We start from the raw sequence: 22,538 nt of genomic DNA, 5'->3' as shown, positions 1-22,538 counted from the left end.
ACATGAAAGGAGTTGGCAACAAGACCCCATATCCGGCAATAATTCATAACAAAGGCACTTTAACCTTTGCACTCCAGCATAGAACTTTGAGTCAAAGTATAGCAATGAACAATAGAGCATCAGTCAATTGACTTTCATTATTTGTTAGGAAGATAAGCGAGGCTCCCTTTTTCTCACCAGAAGGTTAATGTATTTATCAAATTTCACACAGATATTCACAACAATCACAGTTTTGAGGCCTTGTATCAATAAGATATAGTAGACAAAAGGTCACAACCAAGAAGCATATTACCTGCATGTTCAATTATAAGACCATGTCATTTCTTCGAGAAACAATACAAACTGCTAGAATGGTTGCTGTCGTCGCACACAAAGATACTTCCTGTGTATATTACCTATGCAAAAGTAGATGTATTGCTTTCTTCCTGTACATATAAATAAGAGCAAGGAAGAATGTGATCATGAGAAAGGGTAGGAAACAGAGCAGTACGAAGACTTGCCATTTTGAAGATAATGAAGAGATGATTGTTTGAGAGAGGGAATATCCACTAAGACATTTTTTTCATAGTTCCTTGTGAAGCCAAATTTCACAACAGGTTTCATTTTGAAGTAGAAGTTGACTTGAATAGCAGCTCTTAAACTGCATCATGTAACCATGTCATTCAAATTTGTTCGTACATTCTTCTCAAATCTGCAACCCATTCTGACAGGATTCAAAAGTCCGTAACCCTACCATTATAACTCCAGTCGCCCCTCTCACCTGAACTTCCCCACCTCAAAGGTTCATTCTTTGGACCACCAACCTCTCCAGTCTTTGGATTGATATCGCCTTCAAATTCTGGCCTTGCACCTCTACGAATATCCGGATGCAATTCCTCTCCTTTGCCTGTAGCAGATACCCTAGCATTTACAGCAGCCAATTCTATATCCTCCTTTTCGGCAGCAGTGGTTGCAGGTGATTGATTTATTTGTGGTCTTGTTCGCGTTGATGACTTCAATGTGTTGGTAACGACTTCAGTTTTCGGGGTACTAAATGCACCAGTAGAGGAGCGCTGCAGACGTTCAAATTCTTCTTGTTCCTTTGGTGGCAAGCGTGGCGGGGCTGGACCCGTTGCGAATGCTGTTCGAGAAGTAGTTTGAGAGAAGAAGCGGCGGGAAGGAAGGAGAAATCTTGCCGGTAAAAGTCGAGACATTTTTGATTGTTGTTCAATTAGGAAGCTCGTGGACTGAATGATAGGAGGAATTAAATGTCGATTCCAGTGTAAGGTGTTTGAATCGGTTGTTCACGGACAATTGTTTTCTATATCAGCCGGATTATGTTGTGGCAAGGAGAAGGAGATTAATATTGAATGATACCCGAGCAGGTCATGACGAAATTAAATATTCAACTGGCAAGAGAATGCGAGATTTTGCCAAGGCGGTGACTCAATTGAGCGATAACTAGTGAGGGGCGACGGTTTTGACTCACTTTTTTGGGTGATCAATAAGAATTATATATATACAAGAAAGGAATCCTACTCGGAGACTATTTTAAAAAAATTCATTCATATATCAATCGTCATCTCTCCCCCCTTCTCTTATACTTCCTTCTTCCCACAACGCCTCATTACATACATATCGTTCTATAATTCAAAATGGATCATCTAAAGAGGACATTTGCACAATGCAAGAAAGAAGGAAGATCCGCATTGGTAACATACATCACTGCTGGCTTCCCTCAAGCACATGATACTGTTGATATTCTATTGGGGATGGAGGCTGGTGGTGCCGGTAAGTGACACTTCATCTCCAATTGACTGTGTGGAAGTTGACAGTTGTTCGCAGATGTTATTGAATTAGGTATTCCGTTCACAGATCCTACTGCGGATGGACCTACGATTCAAAAAGCAAATACTCAAGCTTTGAAGAATGGAATAACAGTTACTTCGGTTTTACAAATGGTACGGGATGCAAGAAAGAAGGGATTAAGAGCTCCGGTTCTTTTCATGGGTTACTACAACCCTTTCCTGAGTTACGGAGAGGAAAGATTATTAAAGGACTGCCGAGAAGCTGGTGTCAATGGATTCATCGTCTGTGATCTTCCACCAGAAGAGGCAGTGAGCTTCAGAAAGTTTTGCACAAGCGGAGGGTGAGTTTTTCAGGGGAGCATTGATATGTCGCGTTTGAATATATGGCTCACAATTTTTGTTCAACAGATTATCCTACGTTCCTCTCATCGCTCCTTCGACTTCCGAATCCCGAATGAAGCTTCTGTGCAAGCTTGCAGACTCTTTCATATATGTTGTTTCAAGAATGGGTGTTACTGGAGCCACGGGAGGTTCGATGGACGCTGGTTTGGAAGGTTTATTGAAAAGAGTCAAAGAATACTCAGGAAACGTTCCAGCCGCTGTAGGATTCGGTGTTAGCACAAGAGACCATTTCTTACAGGTCGCAAAAATCGCCGATGGAGTTGTTATCGGAAGTCAAATCATCAACACCGTCAATCAAGCACCTGCCGGAAACATCGCAAAAAGTGTCGAAGAATACTGTGCGGAAGTTTGTGGGAGAAGGGGTGCTCCAAGTGAGGGTGAGAGTCTGACTAGAGAGGTTGGAATGGCCGAGACAATGGGTGTTGCCCAAGAGCCCAGCGGAGAGAATGTTACTGTCGATGCCGTTGTTAGAGACGAAGACAGATCAGGACCCGGTTTAGCTGATCAGATCGAGGCCTTAAATACCAATGGCCCCATAGATCCAAAAATTGCATCTCAAAAATTTGGAGAATTTGGTGGACAATACGTACCAGAGGCGCTTATGGATTGTTTATCAGAGCTTGAAGCAGGTTTCAATGCAATCAAGGACGATCCAGCATTCTGGGAAGAATACCGAACATATTATCCGTGGATGGGACGACCAGGTCAATTACATGAGGCTGAAAGACTCACTGAATACGCTGGTGGTGCAAAGATCTGGTTGAAGAGAGAAGATCTGAACCATACCGGAAGTCACAAGATCAACAATGCTTTAGGACAAATCCTTCTTGCTCGACGATTAGGAAAGACTGAGATTATCGCAGAGACTGGTGCAGGACAGCACGGTGTGGCCACAGCGACTGTGTGCGCAAAGTTTGGTATGAAATGTACCATTTACATGGGAGCTGTAAGTTTGAACAATCTTTTTTTTTCGCTTCTATTGGGTGTTCTCTTAGATTCTTCGTTACAGCACTAATAAAATTTACAGGAAGACGTAAGAAGACAAGCTCTCAATGTTTTCCGAATTAAGCTTCTTGGTGCATCTGTTGTCGCCGTCGAAGCTGGTTCGCGTACACTTCGAGATGCTGTTAATGAAGCTATGCGCTCTTGGGTCGTCAAGCTTGACACTACTCATTACATCATTGGCTCAGCAATTGGTCCTCACCCATTCCCAACTATCGTCAGAACATTTCAATCCGTTATCGGCAACGAAACTCGAGCTCAAATGCTAGAGAAGCGTGGTAAACTCCCTGATGCTGTCGTTGCATGCGTTGGAGGTGGTAGTAATGCGGTTGGCATGTTCTACCCATTCTCAAAAGACCCAAGTGTCAAACTAGTTGGTGTTGAGGCCGGTGGTGATGGTTTAGATACAGATCGCCACTCCGCTACTCTGACTGGCGGTACGAAGGGTGTTCTACATGGTGTCCGTACATATGTCCTCCAGGACAAACATGGACAAATCTCAGAGACTCATTCCGTATCTGCTGGTTTAGATTACCCTGGTGTTGGACCAGAATTAAGTAATTGGAAAGATACTGAGCGTGCGAGGTTTATTGCGGCCACCGATGCCGAGGCATTCAAAGGATTCAGACTGATCAGTGAGAAAGAGGGTATCATACCTGCTTTGGAAACTGCGCATGCAGTATGGGGAGGAGTAGAATTGGCAAAAACCATGAGCAAAGATCAAGATATCGTTATTTGTTTAAGTGGTAGGGGTGATAAGGATGTACAGAGTGTCGCAGAGGAATTACCCAAGTTGGGTCCAACAATCGGATGGGATTTGAGATTTTAGATATGAATTATGAGGTACGAGTGGCCGAGTTAAGGTTTATAGGCGTTGCAGGGTCTTGTAAATATTTCGAAAATCATGAGTATGAATAGATCGTTAGAATGAAAAGTTCCTTATTTACAATTAATACAGTTAATAAGCGAAGCTACATAGCACCCAATTTCCAATCATTTACTAGCAACGCTCTCAAGCCTTTGCTTTCCACCTGATGGATACCTCTCGGGACTCCCGCTGGGCAGCCTCGTCTTCGTCCTCGAGCTTCTTGAGAACAATCGATATGCCAACCTTTGACAAGCCGTCTGGGATGTAATGACATACACAATCACATTCCAAACACCCTGTAGCGACAACATTAATGATTCAATGTAGTTCAACGGGAAATTAACCGTCGACGGATCCGCCATTTGCCAAATTCTATTGACGCTCGCGGGAACCCAAGTAATAATCATAGCAAGAAAGAAAAGGATAGCCACTCGCGCATACAGCCAAGCCTCGGGATTGGTTCCAGACTCTGCAACCTCTCTAGTCAAACTTCTCATTCTTCGCATCTGATACACCTGGGATTCTTGTTGTTTTTGTTGAGGTGTCGCTTGAATTTCTACTTCATATTGATCCGAGTGCAATGCGCTTTCAGAAACACCTTGATCGCCGGCATCTTTGACGATGGATCGTTCTTCGTAGGTTATTTCGATTTCAGTCGTGATGGTATTTGCGAATGGGTTCTCGTTCATGGGGTTGAGGAAGCCGTTTAGATGTTCACGTTTGGACCAGATTACTTTGGCGGCCATAACGTATACGATGAAAGCGAAGAGGATAGTAATCCTAATGGACATCGGATCAGTAAACGTGATCAAATTTGAGAAGGACGTTAGAAGCTCGGATCGCAGTACTCACCATACAATAACATACAAGAAAACCAACCGCATCCAATCCCAATCTTCGCTAATCCAGCACCAAACAATAGCTGATCCGTAAATACGACCTCGCGATTTTGTCGATACAAATAAGAATACAAAAGCGGGTATGAAGGAAAGCCCATAGCATGCAACCAAGTACCAAATATCCAACTTTCTTAATTGATGTGTGGTATATCCCTTGAAGAAAATGAGGTATACGTTGATGGCCATGAAGAATGCCCAGTAACAATCAACTCCACGGAACATCTGCACCAAGAAACCTTGGACCTGACATATTCCGGAGGCATCGAATTTCGCTCTATCCATCAATGATGCCGGACCAAGCTCAGATATCAGGCACGAGATACTCGAACCAATATTTCCCCATGATGCGAAAAAAATGAGTCGATTGATTGGTTTGTCGAAGGATGAACAAAAAAAGTATGTGATAACTATGAATAGATTACCAATGATAGAAACGGCTGACGTAACTCTCTCTGTGATATCAACCGCATTGTATTGCTCGTATGTTAGAGACATGGCGGACTCCTTGGGCAAATGGATTTGTCTAAAGGAGAGAAGAGTCAGGAGACTACCAGACCTTCTATAACGTGGTTCAACGACGATCTTCAGGAGTCAATTTAGAGAATTCAAAGCGGAAACAACTAAGGAAAGACATAATTGAAGTAAACTTTTATGTTGTGGAGATTATGTAAATAACATATATCCCAAAGTGATTCCTTTTGGAGGAATAAGAGGATCCCTATTTGACCATCCCATCTTGAAGAGTTCGTTAGACAAGGGGATGCATTTAATTTGGACGTTTAGAGTTTCTAAAAAACTCTAAATCATAACATGCCGGCAAGATACCGATAAGCACCCGGTAGAATCCCCAATGACAGGCTTTTGAGGCACTGTAAATCTTCGGTACAGTGCCGGCGACATGTTTCACTTCCCCGGACAGAAAAGCAACCACACGCGTCGACAAGGTTGGAATCGATATTTTTCAAGCGATCTTTCTTCTTATAGGAAGTTGCCCCGGATTCCTTCCCCCCAAAACGACTACGTTTGGAATGAAAGTTTTGGGCTCGGTGGGCTGAACAAATGAAGAAGGTTACATAGTCAATTATAATTAGTTATATATGCATGATTGTAAGGACTGAAGCATCAAATGATATCATTCTGCTATTGAGGATTGGCAAAGATTACTAAACGGACGAACCGTGTGGATGGGTGTAGAGGTGTCGAATATATGGGTCCGTATAGGTGTGCCCTGTATATCCACCCCTAAGCGAGAATGCGAACTGGGTAAGCCCTGGCCCTGTAGACGGATTACTCCGTGTCTAGTTGCACCAAAATACCCCTAGCGACACAGCGACTGTTTTTACTTTTCTTTATCCCATGTGGCAGGCTGGCCGCTAATCTATATTACTTTTTCCCGCTTTGTATGCTTCTAGATTTCATATCACACTCAATCTTTTATACAAGCCTTTTGACATGCGATGTACTCGTGCTGCTAGGAAGTATATATGCAACACTTCGCATAGATGCACATACCACAAGATGGTAGACTACATGAGGACTAACCTGATTTTTGAAGGTGGAGTGTTGCATACCTTCTGGCCGCACGAGCATTGTAAAAACTCCGACACGTTCTCACTTGAATATTAAAAAGGGATGATCTCGTAATTTTTGGTCATCATAGCTTTCTCGAAGACGTTGTAAACACCTATGCTCAAGAAATTTGACAGGTTGTAGCTTCATCAAAGGCCGAATATGGATTAGGTTCATGCATCAGATTTACAGAATCTATAGAATCGTGATGAGGTTACGCTCTCAAATATTACTAAAGTGAGAGTAGATAGAACTTTGATATATACATGACGCGCTTATTAATTTATCGGAAAAGTTAATTGCTATTTACAGTTCAATCGCAACATTTTCCAATCACCATATAGTACTATACGGTGACTATACGGTGAAAGAACGACCATTGCATCGGGTGAATTTGGATGAACTGAGTCAGACTTCAACCCATAGGATAGATTGACTATGGATTCCTAGACTTTGTGGAGATTGCGGCTTATCCCCCTCCTTCTGAATTGCCTGGATCATATCTACATAGCAGTTGCTCCTGCTAATTTACCCGACTCAGTGGCCATCGCAAGTCATCCGGAATTGAACACATTTTGAGACTCAGCAAGGATTTTGCGATAACGACCCAGCAATTTTTTCTTCAAGTCAAGGCCACCATGTATTTCGTGCTCCGTTGCGGTGGTCTGCCCAAGTTCCCCCTGATAATCGTTCCCCGATAATCGTTGTTCGACGGGTTCTTTGGTCGGAGCTTTTAGCACCCGAAAAGTTTTCAAGGCGGGAGCGAATTGCAGCTCTTTATTTGTCTTAGAAGAGATTCATGGTGTTCTAGTAATCTATCGCCCCCTCCCTTCCCCATCCCTCCCTGGAAGATATACTGTGGTTCTAATTTAGAAGCTCCCAGTACTTGCTCTTGAGAAGCATTTCTCTGGGAAACACTTTGAAATCTAAAGCCGCCGCTGACGACCACTCAACTTTCAAATGCAGAGACGGTATAGTCCTAGTGTAGTACAAGGATTACTTGAATATTGAAAGATAACCATCACCTCAAATATACACGATGCTAGAAAGCCCGGGTTCCTCATGTAGACAATGATATCAACATTGTCTTCAAGCTCATTCGATATATCTATCTTGATTAGCAATCTAAATACCAGGTGCACTTTTCTGTAAGCTGTCGACAGACTTCTCGATGAAGTTCATACAGTTGGTTTTTCCCATACACTTCTAATGTTCTTGGTATCTTTGATATCGTCTGTAATTGAACGTCTAGCGTTGAAAGGTGAATGAAGAGAGAGGTTGATCCACCAGACGGGCAGTGAAAACTTCTATTGGCTAACACATCGTAGTCGCTGCGTTATCGGAGGAAACGTAAGGCTTTCTAAATTGTAAAACATATCTCTCGTCATTCTCACACACTTAACAGGGTAAAGCATGGTACAAACTTCTTCAGAAAGTTGATTCTACGTACAGACCAGGAATGGGCACCGTCTCTGTAATTACTTTACCACATCTTAGCAACGTCTAATCACCAAAAGAGCAGAGACGTCGCTAATTTTTATCAAAAACACGCCAAGTCCTATGTGTTCCCCTAAACTAAGATAAACGAAGCTCTAAATCAGTTAGACGAAGTCGGACGAAGACGCTCCATTGGCTGCCCTATTCATAATCAATGTTCAAGTTGGAGTCTCTGGAAGAATTTCGCTTTGGTCGATCAGTTCTGAAGAGATAACCACTGAGATTCTATCTTTAGATGCGACTGCTTTGTGGTGATTGTCTGTATGATCTCAATTTTGCGAAACTTGATAGTTGGGGTGATATTCTTCACAACTTTTTAATCACATAACCTAGTGGTCACTATGAATGGTCTTGATAGTGGGCATGCTTTGACTATGTCTTTTATTTGGGTGCTGATTGCATACGACTTACCGTGATAGCATAGCGAATTCGAGTCTTGATACCGCAAGCGCTTCTCTTTCAACACCAATACTTGAACTATTCACCACCGACGAAGTCATCGATTGCTCTTTTGAGGAAACTCTGAGGACTCTTTTGAAAGAAACATTCAGGGAATTTGATAAAGTAGATAGAAGAATTCGCGAAGTGTGAAAACAGTACCTGGAAGTTCGATACATTCGATGATTAAGAGAAGAACGTAGATGATACCCCTATTGTGAGTATAAATAACGCTCATTCTCTGTTGAGATACTAACGTTTCCTATTACCTTCAGATAATCTAATCATCCCCAATCATGAGTGCTGGGCACTCCATCATAGATATACATGAGCCGCTCGAACCCAATCGATCAAGATTCGACAGCGCACCTGCAAAAGGAATGAAGTTGATTGTTTGTAACTATGAATATCATGGTTTGGGATGCGCCACTAGACACAAGTTGGAAGAGATGCAGATCGAGGCACGTATTCGAAGCAGTATGGCAGGCCTTTAACAAAAGGTTTGAACTGTTGTTACGACCTCTAGTAAAGAAATCAGTTCATTTGTGTATGATAGAAGCGAGAACTTCTGTCGTAAAAGAGTGACCTTCGTTGCTTTTAGATATACATCATTCCACATTATCAATTCAAACAAACAGGCGTCACATTTCTACTTCGATAGCAAAGTTGCGCCCTTGTTATGAAGGTTTGAGTCAGAGAATAGGGACTCATTGTCACAAACTGAAGCAGAATCTCAACACATGGAGTCAAATGGGTCTGCGGTACAACATACAGCTGATATAGTTCCACTCTTTCCCAATTCCCTTCTTCTTTTCTTCCTTTTATTCCTTGGGGTCTCTTTTCACAAATCCAGGGTAACAAAACATGGAAGAACGATACCGAATCATTTGGTGGCATTACAAACATCTGCCATTATTAACCAGCCTGTCTCCAAGCATTCAACAGACTCTCAAATATTGAATCTTCATTCTGCAAGTCTCATTCGATAGTTCACGTCCAGAAACTTCTCATCATCAGCATCAAAAATGCTAGCCCAGATGTCCAACACCATCGGCCAGGCACTCGAACAGCAACAACAGTTATGGCTCAACTCTATCAGAACTGTTTCATTCAGGAAAGAAGATGAAGCCTCATGCCATACAACGGAAGAGAAAATCCATCATAACCTCCTTGACTATTTTCGCCGATGGTTTTGTCACACCATGCACACAATGAGGGCTCCAGACTATCAGCAGCTTATCGGTCTCGAGTTCGGTGATTAATCACGAAAGGTGGTGGAGAGAGAGAGGTGTCGGATATAAAGTCAATAGAGCCATGGCAAACATAGTAACTTGGCCGTAGCAAGGTAAAGTTGTTGGATGGGCTTGTACCGACTTAGAATAGTTGGATAGTAAACTATACAGCATGGATTTTTAACCTTTTGGCATGGAGAATACCAGTGAAGAGCAACTTTCTAGTCTCCTATCGTATTACATTCCTTGATCCTTGACGAATATCCACCAGTATGTCCAATCTGTAACTCCTCCTCCTCAAGCTCACCTAACTCCACTTAACCTCCCTTTTCTGCTATTCACTGTATCTTACTCACAGTCCGTCCGCATTCACTGCATCACCAGTTTTGGCATGTCCTTACGTATAGTGTGGAGCAAGATAAATCGATGGATCGATCAGGATAGTCTTCTAAAGGTCCCAGAAAACGTAGCACCAGGGAACTGGCTTAATGTTTGAAACGATCTATGCGGCTTCGTGCTAGTAGAGGACATAGAATGAGTGATAATAACTCTAGGTAGTTGTTCCCGCATTAACTACTGCCACCACAAGCAAGCAAGCAAACAAACAAACCAAGTTTGCTAAATGTGATCCTGACATGTGATTCCGCGATGTCAAACGCGCCCACCGCCCGGCAATACATTCTATCTACTCCTCTGTCATAAACAAACAGTATTCTTCCCCTCTTCTTCCCAGGAGATCAAGCTGTCTCAATATTTCACAGCAGTTCATAGTACCAACCATGGCACCCGAATCCATCCCCCTCCAAACCCTCACCACCCTCCTCAACTACGAACGTCTAGTCAGCGATCCCCGCTACAAAAGCACCAGTCTCCACAGCAGCACCATCGCAGACCAAACCCTACTTCTTCGTCTGGAAGGAAACGCGCTTATCAGAAAGCGTCCCGCAAGCATTCAGAAAATCAATGTCCACACTTTCCACTACGATACTTCTACTCCCGATTCTACTCAAGATCTAACTCTAGAAACTTCCACCACTCTAGCTACCTGCACTATTCATCCTTCATGCGATCTAGCAACCCGTCCACTTTCCTCCACTCAACTCGAAGACATCTTCTACGAATCTCGAAGCCACGACGGCTGCTACAAAGCCCTAATGCTCTTTCAAGAATTTTTCTCTTTCTGTTCCTCAGATCAACAACTATCCATCCAGATCAAAAACGAAGAAGCAATTCTCGTCGATCCCTTTCCACGCTCCATCATAGAATTCAAATTGACCGGTCCCAAGCTCATGAGTGTCCAATCTTTACAGTTGAGGAATGGCGGTGCGACATATATTACCGGAGGAGAAAACGAGGGCTTCCATTCTACCCTGGGGTTTCCTAAACCAGGAACGAGTGTAGGTCAGATAGTAAACTTGGATGACTTTTTCGTGGTAGATATGACGCGTATGCAATGGGGCAAGCGAGGAATGTTCGGTAAGCCTTATTTTCTTGGCAAGGGAGGAGATTGGCAGGATGCCATGGATATTATCTGTGATGATATGGAGGAATTAGGAATCGGAGCATCATGGATTTCGGAGAATCAGCATACAGAATTGATGAGAAAATGTGCAAAGAGGGCATGGAATCGCTGGATCGATCGAGAAAAAGCAGGCTGATGTGATTATTGTGGTGTGGGAGGAAAGCTGAGTGCATGTGCCGAGTGTAAGAAAGGGAACAAGAAGATTTGGTATTGTGGAGTTGAACATCAGAGAAAGGGGTGGAAGTTACATAAGTTTACTTGTGAGAAGAAGACTACTGCGAATGCAGGAAAGAAGTGAAAACATGTCTTTCAAGGAAGACTATGCTTCTACTTTCACTTTCTGATATGAGGTACGATATCCGTGCCAGAATTTGCCATCTCATGCAATTCCGCATAAGCAAAAAGCTACTACTAGATTGAAAGTTACTTTATTCAGAACGCATCTCTCCAAACTTCGCCCCCAAAATTCTCTACCCAATCCAAGATTTCCCCATCCATTCAGTGACACAAACTGCAGACCTCTACAAACATCCATCCACACAAAAAAACCTTCGCTAAACCCCCAACCACCCTTGTAAAACCAGACTCTCCTTTCGAAAACTCAAAGATCCATTTTGAACATAACTTTAACAATTGCGTATTTCCATATTTCAAAATGGCCCATTAAAACCTGAAATTTAAACCCTACAATTATAAAGTATTCACCACCTAATGCACCAATCTTCACAGCAATCTACTGTGAGAGTTACTACACTCTATCGAAAAAGCGACGATTAGATTAAGAATGTTCTCGGTCTGAAAACCTAAAATGTAAAACCTAACGTGAAAATTCAAACACCAGACCATATGTAAGTATTGATGCATATAATACTGAAATCCACGACCCTTCTTCTAGCTCAAGTGCTATACTATAACCACGACACCGAAGCTGGTTTCATTCATTTTCTGTACACATGCTCGAGCATCTACTATTTGATACTGAGGATCTATCCTGTGCATTAGGTCTGTATACTTAAGCGAGCCCAAATAGTGACAACTTAAGCAGCCGCTATCACTACAAACTAGCATCACATCACACGTATAGCGAAAAGCAGGAAAGATAGCAATGCAAAATTCAAACATCGTAAATTTCATTTGTATCATGAGTTAATCATGAAGGATATCTCTACACACTATATAGCTTTTTATCAGCCAGTCGTATATCTATAAACGCCTTTTGTTGAAAATGCAACCCTAACACGTTGAATGTGTTTTTACCGCCCTCATATAAACTAACTTGTTGAAACGCTAATCGAAATACAAAACCAAAAATGTGAGAATATATTCTTAAAAGAGACCATCAATTTCTCCAGTCTCAGTGTCGACATCGACATTGAGATATCCTGGTGCGGTAGGAAGACCAGGAATGGTTTGGATATCTGCTGCAAGTGCATACCTAGAATCATATTAGAGAAAGCAATAGAATCATCACGCAAAAAAACTTACAGGTAACCAGCTCCAGCAGCCAATCTCACATCCCTAATTGGAACAGTGAATCCGGTCGGTGCACCCTTAAGATCTGGGTCATGCGACAAAGAGTATTGAGTCTTTGCAATACAGATTGGCAAGTTTCCAAAACCTTGCTTGGTGTATGTATCAACCTTCTTTTGAGCAATCTCACTGAACTCGACCTTGTCAGCTCCATACATCTCTTTACCGATGGCTTCAATGCGGGTCTGGACATCTCCGTCAAGGCTGTAAAGAAGCTTGAAATTCTTCTCCTTTTCACTTGCAGCGATAACACCCTTGGCAAGGTCAACAGCTCCCTTACCACCTTCGGCCCAGTGATTAGCTGGGATAGCGTCTTCGGCACCGGCAGCGATAGCCTCCTCTCGGATAACCTCAATCTCGGCGTCAGTGTCAGTCTCAAACTTGTTGATAGCGACAACGACTGGTACACCGTAGGATCTGGCATTAGAGATGTGCTTCTTGAGGTTGACGCAACCTTTGCGGAGAATCTCAACATTCTCCTCTCTGTAGATTTGGTGGAGTGCGGCACCTGGAGCGATTGGTGGGCCACCACCGTGAACCTTGAGTGCTCGAACAGTTGCAACAACGACGACAACATCTGGAATGAGTCCTGATGATCTACACTTGATGTTGAAGAAACGTTCTCCTCCCATGGTGAAATCGAAGCCTGCTTCAGTGATAACAAAACCAGCCTTCTCGTTGTGATTCTCGTCAGGCTCAGTACCAGCGAGCTTAAGAGCAAGCTTATCCGCAAGGACTGAGCTAGCACCGATACTAATGTTTGCGAATGGTCCGGCATGGACGAAAACAGGTGTCCCTTCCAATGTTTGCATCAAGTTTGGCTTAATAGCATCCTTCATCAATGCTGTCAAAGCACCACCTGCACCAAGATCATCACAAGTAACAGGATCACCATTTCTGGATGATCCAATGACCATGCGACCAAGTCTTTCTCTCATGTCGTTCAAGTCGTTACTGAGCGCAAGAATAGCCATACACTCACTAGCGACAGAGATATCAAATCCAGTTTCTCTAGTTTGTCCCTTCTCGGTACCAGCGGTACCGACGGTGATACCTCTCAAATGACGATCATTAACATCAAGAACACGTCTCCAGGTGATTGTCGAGGGATCAATATCTAATCTTGCGAAACGATGAATCTCGTCCTCGGTAAGCTCGTCGGGGTTGGTTTTAGTGATACCAAGCTTCTTAAGTCTACGGAACATGATAGGTTGGAATTCACGCTTGCCCTTCTTTGCTGGAACGAGACGCTTGTAAAGTGGGCCGTCCTTTTGGGTATTTTCGTGGAACATTCTGGTCTCAATAGCCGCAGCTAACAAGTTGTTTGCAGCTGTGATTGCGTGAATATCACCAGTCAAATGGAGGTTGAATTCATCCATAGGAATGACTTGACTGTATCCACCACCCGCAGCACCTCCCTTGATGCCAAAGGTTGGTCCTTGACTTGGTTGACGAACATTAGCGAAAGCAATGCGATCAAGATGACCGGCAATAGCTTGAGTGAGACCCATAGTAGTCGTAGATTTACCCTCGCCAAGTGGTGTTGGAGTAATACCAGTGACGACGACATAACGTCCGTTGCGGCGGTGCTCAAGACGTTTGAGAAGGCTCAAATCGACTTTACCTTTGTATGCTCCATAAGGTTCAAGTTCGTAACCAGCAATGCCGATCTCTTGTGCTACACGTGTGATATGCTTTGGGTGTTGAGCTCTCGAGATAGCAATGTCTGATGGCACTGGGGTTTGAAGTTTCAATGGCAAAGGCTTGATAGCTCTGGCCTTTTGACGTTCGAAATAAGCTGTTGCGGATTCAACAACGTTTTGCAATAACATTGCGATAGTCATTGGTCCCACTCCACCGGGTACTGGTGTGATTTGAGATGCAACTTCGGAAGCGGATTCAAAGTCGACATCACCAACAAGTCTCTGACCAGATTTTTTGGTCTCGTCAGGAATAAAGTTGGTACCGACATCAATTACCACTGCACCTGGCTTCAACCACTCTCCTTTGACGAAGTTGGCCTTTCCGATGGCTGCAACAACAACATCGGCATTCTTGATGAATTGCTCAAGATTTTGGGTTCTGGAATGGCATACTGTCACAGTAGCATCGGCATTCTTAAGGAGGTAACTGGCAGGGCTTCCCACGATATCGCTACGTCCAAGAACGACCGCATTCTTGCCCTTTAAATCAACTCCACTCTCTTCGAGCAAGACCATAACACCTTTTGGCGTACATGGTGTAAAAAGAGGACGTCCTCCACGCTTCGCAAGTTCACCAATGTTCGATGCTCCAAAACCGTCTACATCCTTCTCATCAGATACAGCGGAAGTTACGCTGTATTCGGACATGTGCTTTGGGACTGGTAATTGGACAAGAATACCATGAACGGATGGATCATTGTTCAATTGCTCGATTTTGTCAAGAACCTCGGCTTCAGTTGCGCTCTCAGGAAATGGGATAAGTTCGCACTCGATCGCTGCCTAGTTACCCATGAATCAGTATCTGCTCCGGAAATGATGAGAAATGGTAACTAACCTCTTGTGCGGCCTTTAACTTCATGCGAACATAGGTAGCTGTGCCACCATCAGTGAGTCATTTTTGACAGTATTCAATCACAGATACGTACTTGAGTCAGAGCGATCACCCACTGTGAAAAATTATATTAGCATAAACTGCTTATCGAACATTTCTAGCAATGTCTTGCGGGAATTTACCTTGGATAATCTTCAATGAGGGCTTAAATCTTGGGTTTGTCTTTTGGGCATCGCCGATTTCAGCATGAATCTTCTCACGAATCTTCTTCGCAATGGCAGTGCCGTCGATCTTGGTGGCTGTCATTGTCGCTGGCGTACTTGAGAATTGTCTGGTAGTACTGCTTTGCGGGGTGAAGGGGGATATGGATGAGACCCTTGTGGGGGATGAAAAAGTTGAGCGGAATGGCTGACCCTGCAATTGGAGTACCTGTTGGGCAGCTTGGGCAAATGAAGCTGAAGGGGTTAAAGAACTCAACAGTGCTCGATGTTGAGTCGGAAGAGAAGCTCTTGATCTAAGAATTGACGAAGAATTGGTAAGAGTGAGGCAATTCAAAGAAGGTAACATGTACACATTGTGAGGATAGACGCGGGCGGCACCACATGCTACTTTGGCTCTTTTGCCGATCAACATTTCTGCACTGCGCCGCCAACGAATGAGGTGATTTGATTTGATAGGCGAATGAATGGCAAGATAGATAGATAGATAGACAGATACAGATATAGTAATAAAGTCAAAATTATAACAACAATGAATGAATGATAATTGATGAGCCCGTTGAATGACTACAACAATTTTTAGTAAGTATTTAACTTTCGAGCTTTCAATGTAAACAGGTCGGTGAAAGATAAGACGATCAAAGCATTAACAGCATTAAGTCAAACAAATGAATAATATATGAAAAAGCAACCATTCAATCATTCACTCGTTCATTCAAGCATATTTCTTCTTTCTTCGTGAATTACCTACCTAGTGGTCTTCTGAAGGGAAAGAATGAGTCAAGGAAATGCTCATAGAATGGATAGAATGTCCGGCAATTACCTCATGAAATGTGAAAATCATCCCATGCAAGCTTGCAAGCCCTCTCTCAGCTCTCCTCTCTCTCCCTGTGACTGAAGCATCACTTTATTATTTCTCCCCTCTCTCCCTCCTTCACTCCGCTCAGTAATCAAGTTATTAATATTGTCGTGTTGTGTCACAGCTGTGAGTCTTTGCTATTATTTTTTTAAGTGGATCATCTAACTCGACTCATCGACTCATAGCCTAAGAAGATTTCATCTCACCACTTGGCCAAGTCCCGCATCTGTCCGCATCGTCCCTCGCTTATGATTGGTCTTTGATAGCACACATTTGAAGAGTCAAATCCCTAGAGGATATCGAACTTTTTGAGGGGCACAAAGATTATTTCGATCCAACCCTATCTAAATACCAACCGCCAACCTCCAACCTCCATCATATCGCGATTCTAGTACTATCAATACTGAATCGCAAATATGAGGCCCATTCTATTGCAAGGACATGTCAGTATAAATGATGTCCTGTTGGCTTAATATATGACCCCAATTTGCTAACAATCACACAGGAGCGTGCTCTTACACAAATTAGGTATATAACATCCGTCGAAATAATAAAATACATGCGGTATTGACGAACGAATAGATACAACAGAGATGGCGACATCATTTTCTCAACCGCGAAGGATCAGCACATTTGCGCATGGTATGCACACAACGGAGAGAGATTAGGCACCTACCACGGTCATCAGGGAGCTATATGGACAGTCGATGTGGACCCAACAACTACAATCATCGCAAGTGGTGCAGCAGACAACACAGTCAGGTTATGGGACGTCAAGACCGGAAAATGTTTGAAGACCTGGGATTTCAACACTGCTGTTAAGAGAGTCGAATTCAACGAGGATGCTACACAATTGTTGGCTGTTACCGAACAACGTATGGGATTCTTGGGAACGATCGTAGTATTGGACATCAACCTGGACGTAAACGCACCACAATCTGACGACCGGGCTTTGACCATTACTTGCGCGGAGAGCAAGGCTACTGTTGCAGGATGGAGTTATATGTCAAAATACATCATTGCGGGACACGAAGATGGAAGTGTTTCTCAATATGATGCCAAGGTAAGGACCTAGACTGGTGTTATATATTCTAGGTACTGACGGGCTTGGTAGACCGGAGAGTTACTCTTCAACACTCAAGTCCACGAACCAGATCTCCAAGTCACAGATCTTCAATGGTCGCCCGATAGAACCTATTTCATCACTGCCTCGAAGGACAAGTCTGCTAAGGTAAATTACATGCACGCTTTCAAGTTTTCAAGACACTAATTAGTATAGCTTGTCAATGCCCGAGATCTCGAAGTCATGAAGACCTACGTAACCGATACTCCTCTCAACAGCGCATCTATCACCCCCAAAAAGGATTTCGTCATTCTCGGTGGTGGACAAGCTGCTATGGATGTCACAACAACCTCCGCCCGCCAGGGTAAATTCGAAGCCAGATTCTACCACAAGATCTTCGAAGAGGAAATCGGTAGAGTCCGTGGACATTTCGGTCCTCTAAACACTGTTGCCGTGGATCCAAACGGAAAGGGATATGCAAGTGGTGGTGAGGATGGTTATGTCAGAGTGCACCAATTTGATAAGGGATATTTCGACTTCACATATGAGGTCGAGAGACAGGCTAGACAACAATAATTTAGTTTATTTGGCTTGTAGGAAAGGTGCATTTGCGGGCGTTTGTGGATCAAATCAAAAGGCTTGTAGAATCTGGAGGAAGGTAGAAAGAATGATTGATGAGTCTCTTTCTATAAAGATTTAAATGAAGGAAGCAAGCTTTATTGCAAATAGTCTAGTCTTCACAAGCTGGTGAGATAGACGTACTTCTAAAATGAGTATATCATGAAGAATTTAAGCATGACACCACTGTACTTTTCCAATACTTGGTTGAGCAAACAAAATATTCTAGAATAATTTTCCTTGAATGCATGGGATGGACATAAATGTATGACTCTAAATTCGCAACAACGAAATGAAGAATCATGAATTCAATAATGAAATGCCACAAGAAAGATTTCATTCAATAGGAATTCTGAGCTGCGCTCTCACCGCCTTGAAAGAATCTAACTCGATTAGGTATAGCTCTTTGGTCGCAAGAGAATTCTCGTGGAGATAGTTTGGCAAAATCCAAAAAATTTGTTGGACAATCACACTGCATTCTAAAATCCTAAAATCCTATCTGTAAAAACATTTATTTATCATATCCACGACACAACCTTTTTAAATAAGACAAGTCTTACAAACTCAAATCCAATGGCCGAAATCACAGCACGCAAGCGCAAAGGTATGTATTGTTCTATAATGCTTCAATCGATTATTCTAATTTTCAATTACAGCTTCTACTGCTCCTGCAGTCCCGCGGACGAGGTTGCAAAATTAAAGAAGGCGAAGAAGTCACCAAAATCTACTGAAGCCGTCAAGCCCAAAGAAGCTGCCAAACCCAAGGAAGCCGCCAAGCCTAAGAAGGCCGCAAAGATTGTTGAGAAGGTTGTAGAGAAAGAGGTTGTTGAGGAACCAGTCGAGGAATCCGAAGAAGAGGAAGAAGAGGATGACCAAACTGAAGCTCTCTTGAAGGGTTTCGAATCCGACAATGATGAGGAGGAGAACGCCAAAGAAGGTGGGCTCGAACCCGGTCAGGAAGTTCCAAACGCTCTCGAAAAACTTAGCAAGAAGCAAAAGAAGGCTATCAAGAAGGCTGCCGAAGAAGCTGCCAATGATCTTCCTGGTGTTGTCTATATTGGTCGCATTCCTCACGGTTTCTACGAGGCAGAAATGAGAGCTTACTTTTCTCAATTCGGAGATATTCTCAAGATCCGCCTGTCAAGAAATAGAAGAACCGGTGCAAGCAAGCATTATGCATGGATTCAATTCGCCAGTAGGGGTGTCGCAGAAATTGTAGCCAAGACTATGGATAACTATCTGTTATTCAACCACATCTTGAAGGTTAAATTGGTACCTGATGAGCAACTTCCTGAAGATTTGTTCAAGGGTGCCAACCGTCGCTTCAAAAAGGTTCCTTGGAACAAGATTGAGGGTCGCCGATTAGAGCAAGGTGCTGGAGAAGAGCAATGGGAGAAGAGAATAGAAAAGGCTGAGAAGAAGCGCGAGATCGCCGCAGAGAAATTGAAGCAAATCGGTTACGAATTCGAGGCACCAAAGATAAAATCCGCAAAGGGTGTTTCCAAGAAGCCAGTCAAGGAAATTGAGAATGGTGAAGATGAAGTTGCCGGAAATGAAGATGTTGTCATGGCCATTGAAGCTACCCCTGCAGTTGAGGAGCCAGTCAAGGCTAAGAAGGTCAAGAAGACTAAGGTCGTTGAGGAAACTCCTACTGCCACAATCACCACAGAGGAAACCATCATCACAACCGAAGCTGCTCCAGTCGAGAAGCCAAAGAAGGGAAAGAAGGTCGCAAAGGCAAAGGCTGTCGAAGCTCCCGTTGAGCCTGTAGCCGAAGTCGAAGCCGAAGCACCAGTTGGAAGAAAGACAAGATCTAAGAAGGCAGCAGTCAAGATCGTCGAAACCCCAGCTGAAGTCGAGGTTGAAGCCGAGATTGAAGTCCCAGCAAAGAAGGTCACCAAGGCTAAGAAAGCCAAGAAGTCCAAGGCTTAAGCTTAAGCTTTTTGATTTCTGTGTTTCTCTCTTTTCTTGTAAATTCCTGCTTTGATGATATTCCCCGGCGTTATGGTCACATAAAAGAATCGTCGTTCATATGTTTCAGAGGGAATGCTTTTAGACATGTCGCTTACTTGCTTGCTGTATTACTTCCATCTGGCTTGCGTGTATTGAGAAGAATATGGCTCGGATGATCTGATACTTAGTAGGCCAGGCTTAATATAAATGAATGTCATATGGAATATATGATTTATGCGATGCACTTTTTGTGATTGATCGTAGGTAGGCCTTGAGCATAATGGTGTTGTCAAATTAACCGGACATTGAGGAGTGGCATGAAGTCTAGTGATGAATTTTTTATGCCAGACATCTGAATCCTTGACAATGGAACCACGATGAGAGAGATGACCAGATAACCAGAATCCAACGTAGAAGCCAGAGAATAATTTAGCAAAGCTTATCGGCATCTTATTATACATGTTATACACTATATTCTATCTACCATTTAAACCCCCATCCCATCTATCTCACCAATCACATTTTGTCACCCCCCCTTCATTCATAATCATCTTTTTCGACGCCTGAAAAAGACTAATAAGCATGACCGTACCCCCAAACGCTACACACGCGCCCGCCATCCACGTTCTCCACGTTCTTCTCGTTAATTTTATATAACATAACGGTGGTAATATATATGCCAACGCACACGCACTAGTCGCGCCGATTAATTCGAACACTGCGCCGAGATCACAGGTTACTAGACTTAGGATCATAGCGCTGACGACGAGGGAGGAGGTGAAAATGAGATGTAGATGCATGTTGAATGGTTCGCCGGGGAACCAGTAGTTAAACATTACTTCGCGACAGACGAATGCTTCGAGGGGGAGGGTGGTAAGCATGTTGAGACCGAAGCAGAGACGGGCGAGGTTGACGAGGGGGTTTGTGGCGGGGAAGTTGTTGAGGACGTTGCCGAGGGTTTTGGAGCCGAAGGTTAGGAAGCCCGAGAGGGCCATTAGGATACAGGCGACCATGGAGATGGAGGTGCTGTAGTGGGTTACGGTGGAGAATCGGTCGATGGTGGGGGTTTGGAGGGAGCCGTAGATTAGGAGGGAATTGTGGTGGCAGACAAAGGCTGGAGAGTGTTAGTTGAGTTTTATTGGATTGGAGAAAGGTGGAATAAGGGGGTGGAAGCTAACCGAAGGATATTACGCCAATGGCTTGGAAGATGCCATCGTTTATTGTGAGGAGGGGCGTGGTGAATTCCCCTCTGTCTTCTTGGGGTACCATAAATCCTTGTGTTACAACTGTGAACAGAATGACCATCATACTGATCAATGCCAAAGTGCTCGCTTTCGCCAACTGTCGCGAATTAGCATGGCTTCTCGATATGGCTAGGAATATATACCTTAGCAATATCCCGATATAAACTCAAAGGATAACTTATTCCCATCACAAAAACTACAATAACAGCCCTCCTGTTCGCCAGTAGTCCCAGCACTGGCACATCTCTTAATCCCGGGAAAACCGCAGTCAAAACATGCGGTATCGAATCCCCCACAATGATACAAAAAGCTATCATACCCCCAAACGCAAAAGCCCATTGCGCAACACTGATAGCAATCAATCCCGTTCTCCCAAAACAAAACTCCACTGTCCCTTGGAAACTATCTCGTCCACTCAATTTCGAATTAATAACAATCAGTCTAATAGTCCAGTCCACCGTAATCGTAAGCGCAATCAAAAGAATAACTCCAGCCAAGAGTCCAGCTTGACGAAATGCGTAAGGTTGTCCGATGATACCGGCTCCGATAATACTATTCGCCATGTTCATGAATGCATTCCGCAGATTCGACTTGGGACGAGATCGCTCGCGTTCAGCCCATGTATGTACATCTTCGTCGTCATCCCAAGGACTAGAAGCAACAGTTACGGAGGGTGCTTCGATGCCCGTTAGGAGGGGTGTAAAAGATTGGGTTCGAGATGAGGGATGTGCATGTATTTCATCATCATAGACAGGCGGCGCTCCATTGCTCGCATTCAATTCGCCATTCGGCGAAGGTGGTAAATCGAATCGTACACGATTAGGTGTTCGAGGTGTATGTGTTTCATTATGTCCTTGTTCCTGTGCCTGTCCAGAATGGACTATGATATCCTCATCTTCACTTCCTGCTTCTTCGGCGAGAAGTCCAACATCTTCCTCCGGATTACGATTCGATGATTCTTCGTTTCTGCGATTGCTGTGCGATTTGGCTTTTGCCATTTTTGCTATCGTGGTAGCATGTTGTGAGTGAGATATTGGATTGGGAGGATTCAATGGTTTGGCCAGAATGCTTTCGTAGCTCAATGCGCCGGTAAATGCGGCCGCAATGCTGCATGCGGGCTTTAGCGTGTTTCCAATGATAGCTTGACAGTGAACCCTTCTCATCCACCAACTTTACAAATCTTGAGTGTTTGATCAAATTCTCTGAAAAATATATCCTACAATTATTGTTTGCTTATGGATTGTATACAACTATACTTCCGATCATTCTCACTCAATCTCATAGATTATCAGTTGTCATGCG

General features: G+C 43.5%; 8 protein-coding genes across 8 annotated transcripts; 4 read left to right on the top strand and 4 right to left on the bottom strand.

Moving 5' to 3' along the window:
- Positions 1-713: 713 nt before the first annotated feature.
- Positions 714-1,193, bottom strand: Bfra_010743 (putative duf1674 domain-containing protein; the record flags this gene model as incomplete). The annotated part of the gene is made up of 1 exon (XM_037341078.1): positions 714-1,193. One exon carries the CDS (start codon positions 1,191-1,193, stop codon positions 714-716), a length of 480 nt encoding a protein of 159 aa, XP_037188497.1.
- A 441-nt stretch (positions 1,194-1,634) lies between these two features.
- On the top strand, positions 1,635-4,020 carry Bfra_010742 (putative tryptophan synthase protein; the record flags this gene model as incomplete). The annotated part of the gene is made up of 4 exons (XM_037341077.1): positions 1,635-1,770; positions 1,825-2,128; positions 2,196-3,135; positions 3,217-4,020. The coding sequence occupies 4 exons, from the start codon at positions 1,635-1,637 to the stop codon at positions 4,018-4,020; spliced, it is 2,184 nt and encodes a 727-aa protein (XP_037188496.1).
- Positions 4,021-4,184: 164 nt separating this feature from the next.
- On the bottom strand, positions 4,185-5,453 carry Bfra_010741 (putative camp receptor-like protein; the record flags this gene model as incomplete). Its single annotated transcript, XM_037341076.1, has 2 exons — positions 4,185-4,839; positions 4,912-5,453. The coding sequence occupies 2 exons, from the start codon at positions 5,451-5,453 to the stop codon at positions 4,185-4,187; spliced, it is 1,197 nt and encodes a 398-aa protein (XP_037188495.1).
- A 5,020-nt stretch (positions 5,454-10,473) lies between these two features.
- Positions 10,474-11,352, top strand: Bfra_010740 (uncharacterized protein; the record flags this gene model as incomplete). Its single annotated transcript, XM_037341075.1, has 1 exon — positions 10,474-11,352. One exon carries the CDS (start codon positions 10,474-10,476, stop codon positions 11,350-11,352), a length of 879 nt encoding a protein of 292 aa, XP_037188494.1.
- Positions 11,353-12,542: 1,190 nt separating this feature from the next.
- Positions 12,543-15,914, bottom strand: Bfra_010739 (putative c-1-tetrahydrofolate synthase protein; the record flags this gene model as incomplete). The annotated part of the gene is made up of 5 exons (XM_037341074.1): positions 12,543-12,651; positions 12,702-15,229; positions 15,285-15,322; positions 15,376-15,396; positions 15,464-15,914. 5 exons carry the CDS (start codon positions 15,912-15,914, stop codon positions 12,543-12,545), a joined length of 3,147 nt encoding a protein of 1,048 aa, XP_037188493.1.
- Positions 15,915-16,774: 860 nt separating this feature from the next.
- Positions 16,775-17,997, top strand: Bfra_010738 (putative eukaryotic translation initiation factor 3 subunit 2 protein; the record flags this gene model as incomplete). The annotated part of the gene is made up of 5 exons (XM_037341073.1): positions 16,775-16,801; positions 16,864-16,886; positions 16,941-17,421; positions 17,473-17,589; positions 17,638-17,997. The coding sequence occupies 5 exons, from the start codon at positions 16,775-16,777 to the stop codon at positions 17,995-17,997; spliced, it is 1,008 nt and encodes a 335-aa protein (XP_037188492.1).
- A 615-nt stretch (positions 17,998-18,612) lies between these two features.
- Positions 18,613-19,971, top strand: Bfra_010737 (putative ribosomal biogenesis protein gar2 protein; the record flags this gene model as incomplete). The annotated part of the gene is made up of 1 exon (XM_037341072.1): positions 18,613-19,971. The coding sequence occupies one exon, from the start codon at positions 18,613-18,615 to the stop codon at positions 19,969-19,971; it is 1,359 nt and encodes a 452-aa protein (XP_037188491.1).
- A 530-nt stretch (positions 19,972-20,501) lies between these two features.
- On the bottom strand, positions 20,502-22,234 carry Bfra_010736 (putative vacuolar amino acid transporter 2 protein; the record flags this gene model as incomplete). Its single annotated transcript, XM_037341071.1, has 3 exons — positions 20,502-21,106; positions 21,171-21,333; positions 21,380-22,234. 3 exons carry the CDS (start codon positions 22,232-22,234, stop codon positions 20,502-20,504), a joined length of 1,623 nt encoding a protein of 540 aa, XP_037188490.1.
- Between the last annotated feature and the right edge of the window lie 304 nt (positions 22,235-22,538).

This window comes from Botrytis fragariae (genome assembly GCF_013461495.1).
Source record: "Botrytis fragariae strain BVB16 chromosome Unknown tig00000223, whole genome shotgun sequence".
In the NCBI taxonomy this organism is placed as follows: Eukaryota; Fungi; Ascomycota; class Leotiomycetes; order Helotiales; family Sclerotiniaceae; genus Botrytis; species Botrytis fragariae.
Note: the sequence above shows the minus strand (reverse complement) of the source record. Positions and strands in the feature narration are given on the sequence as shown.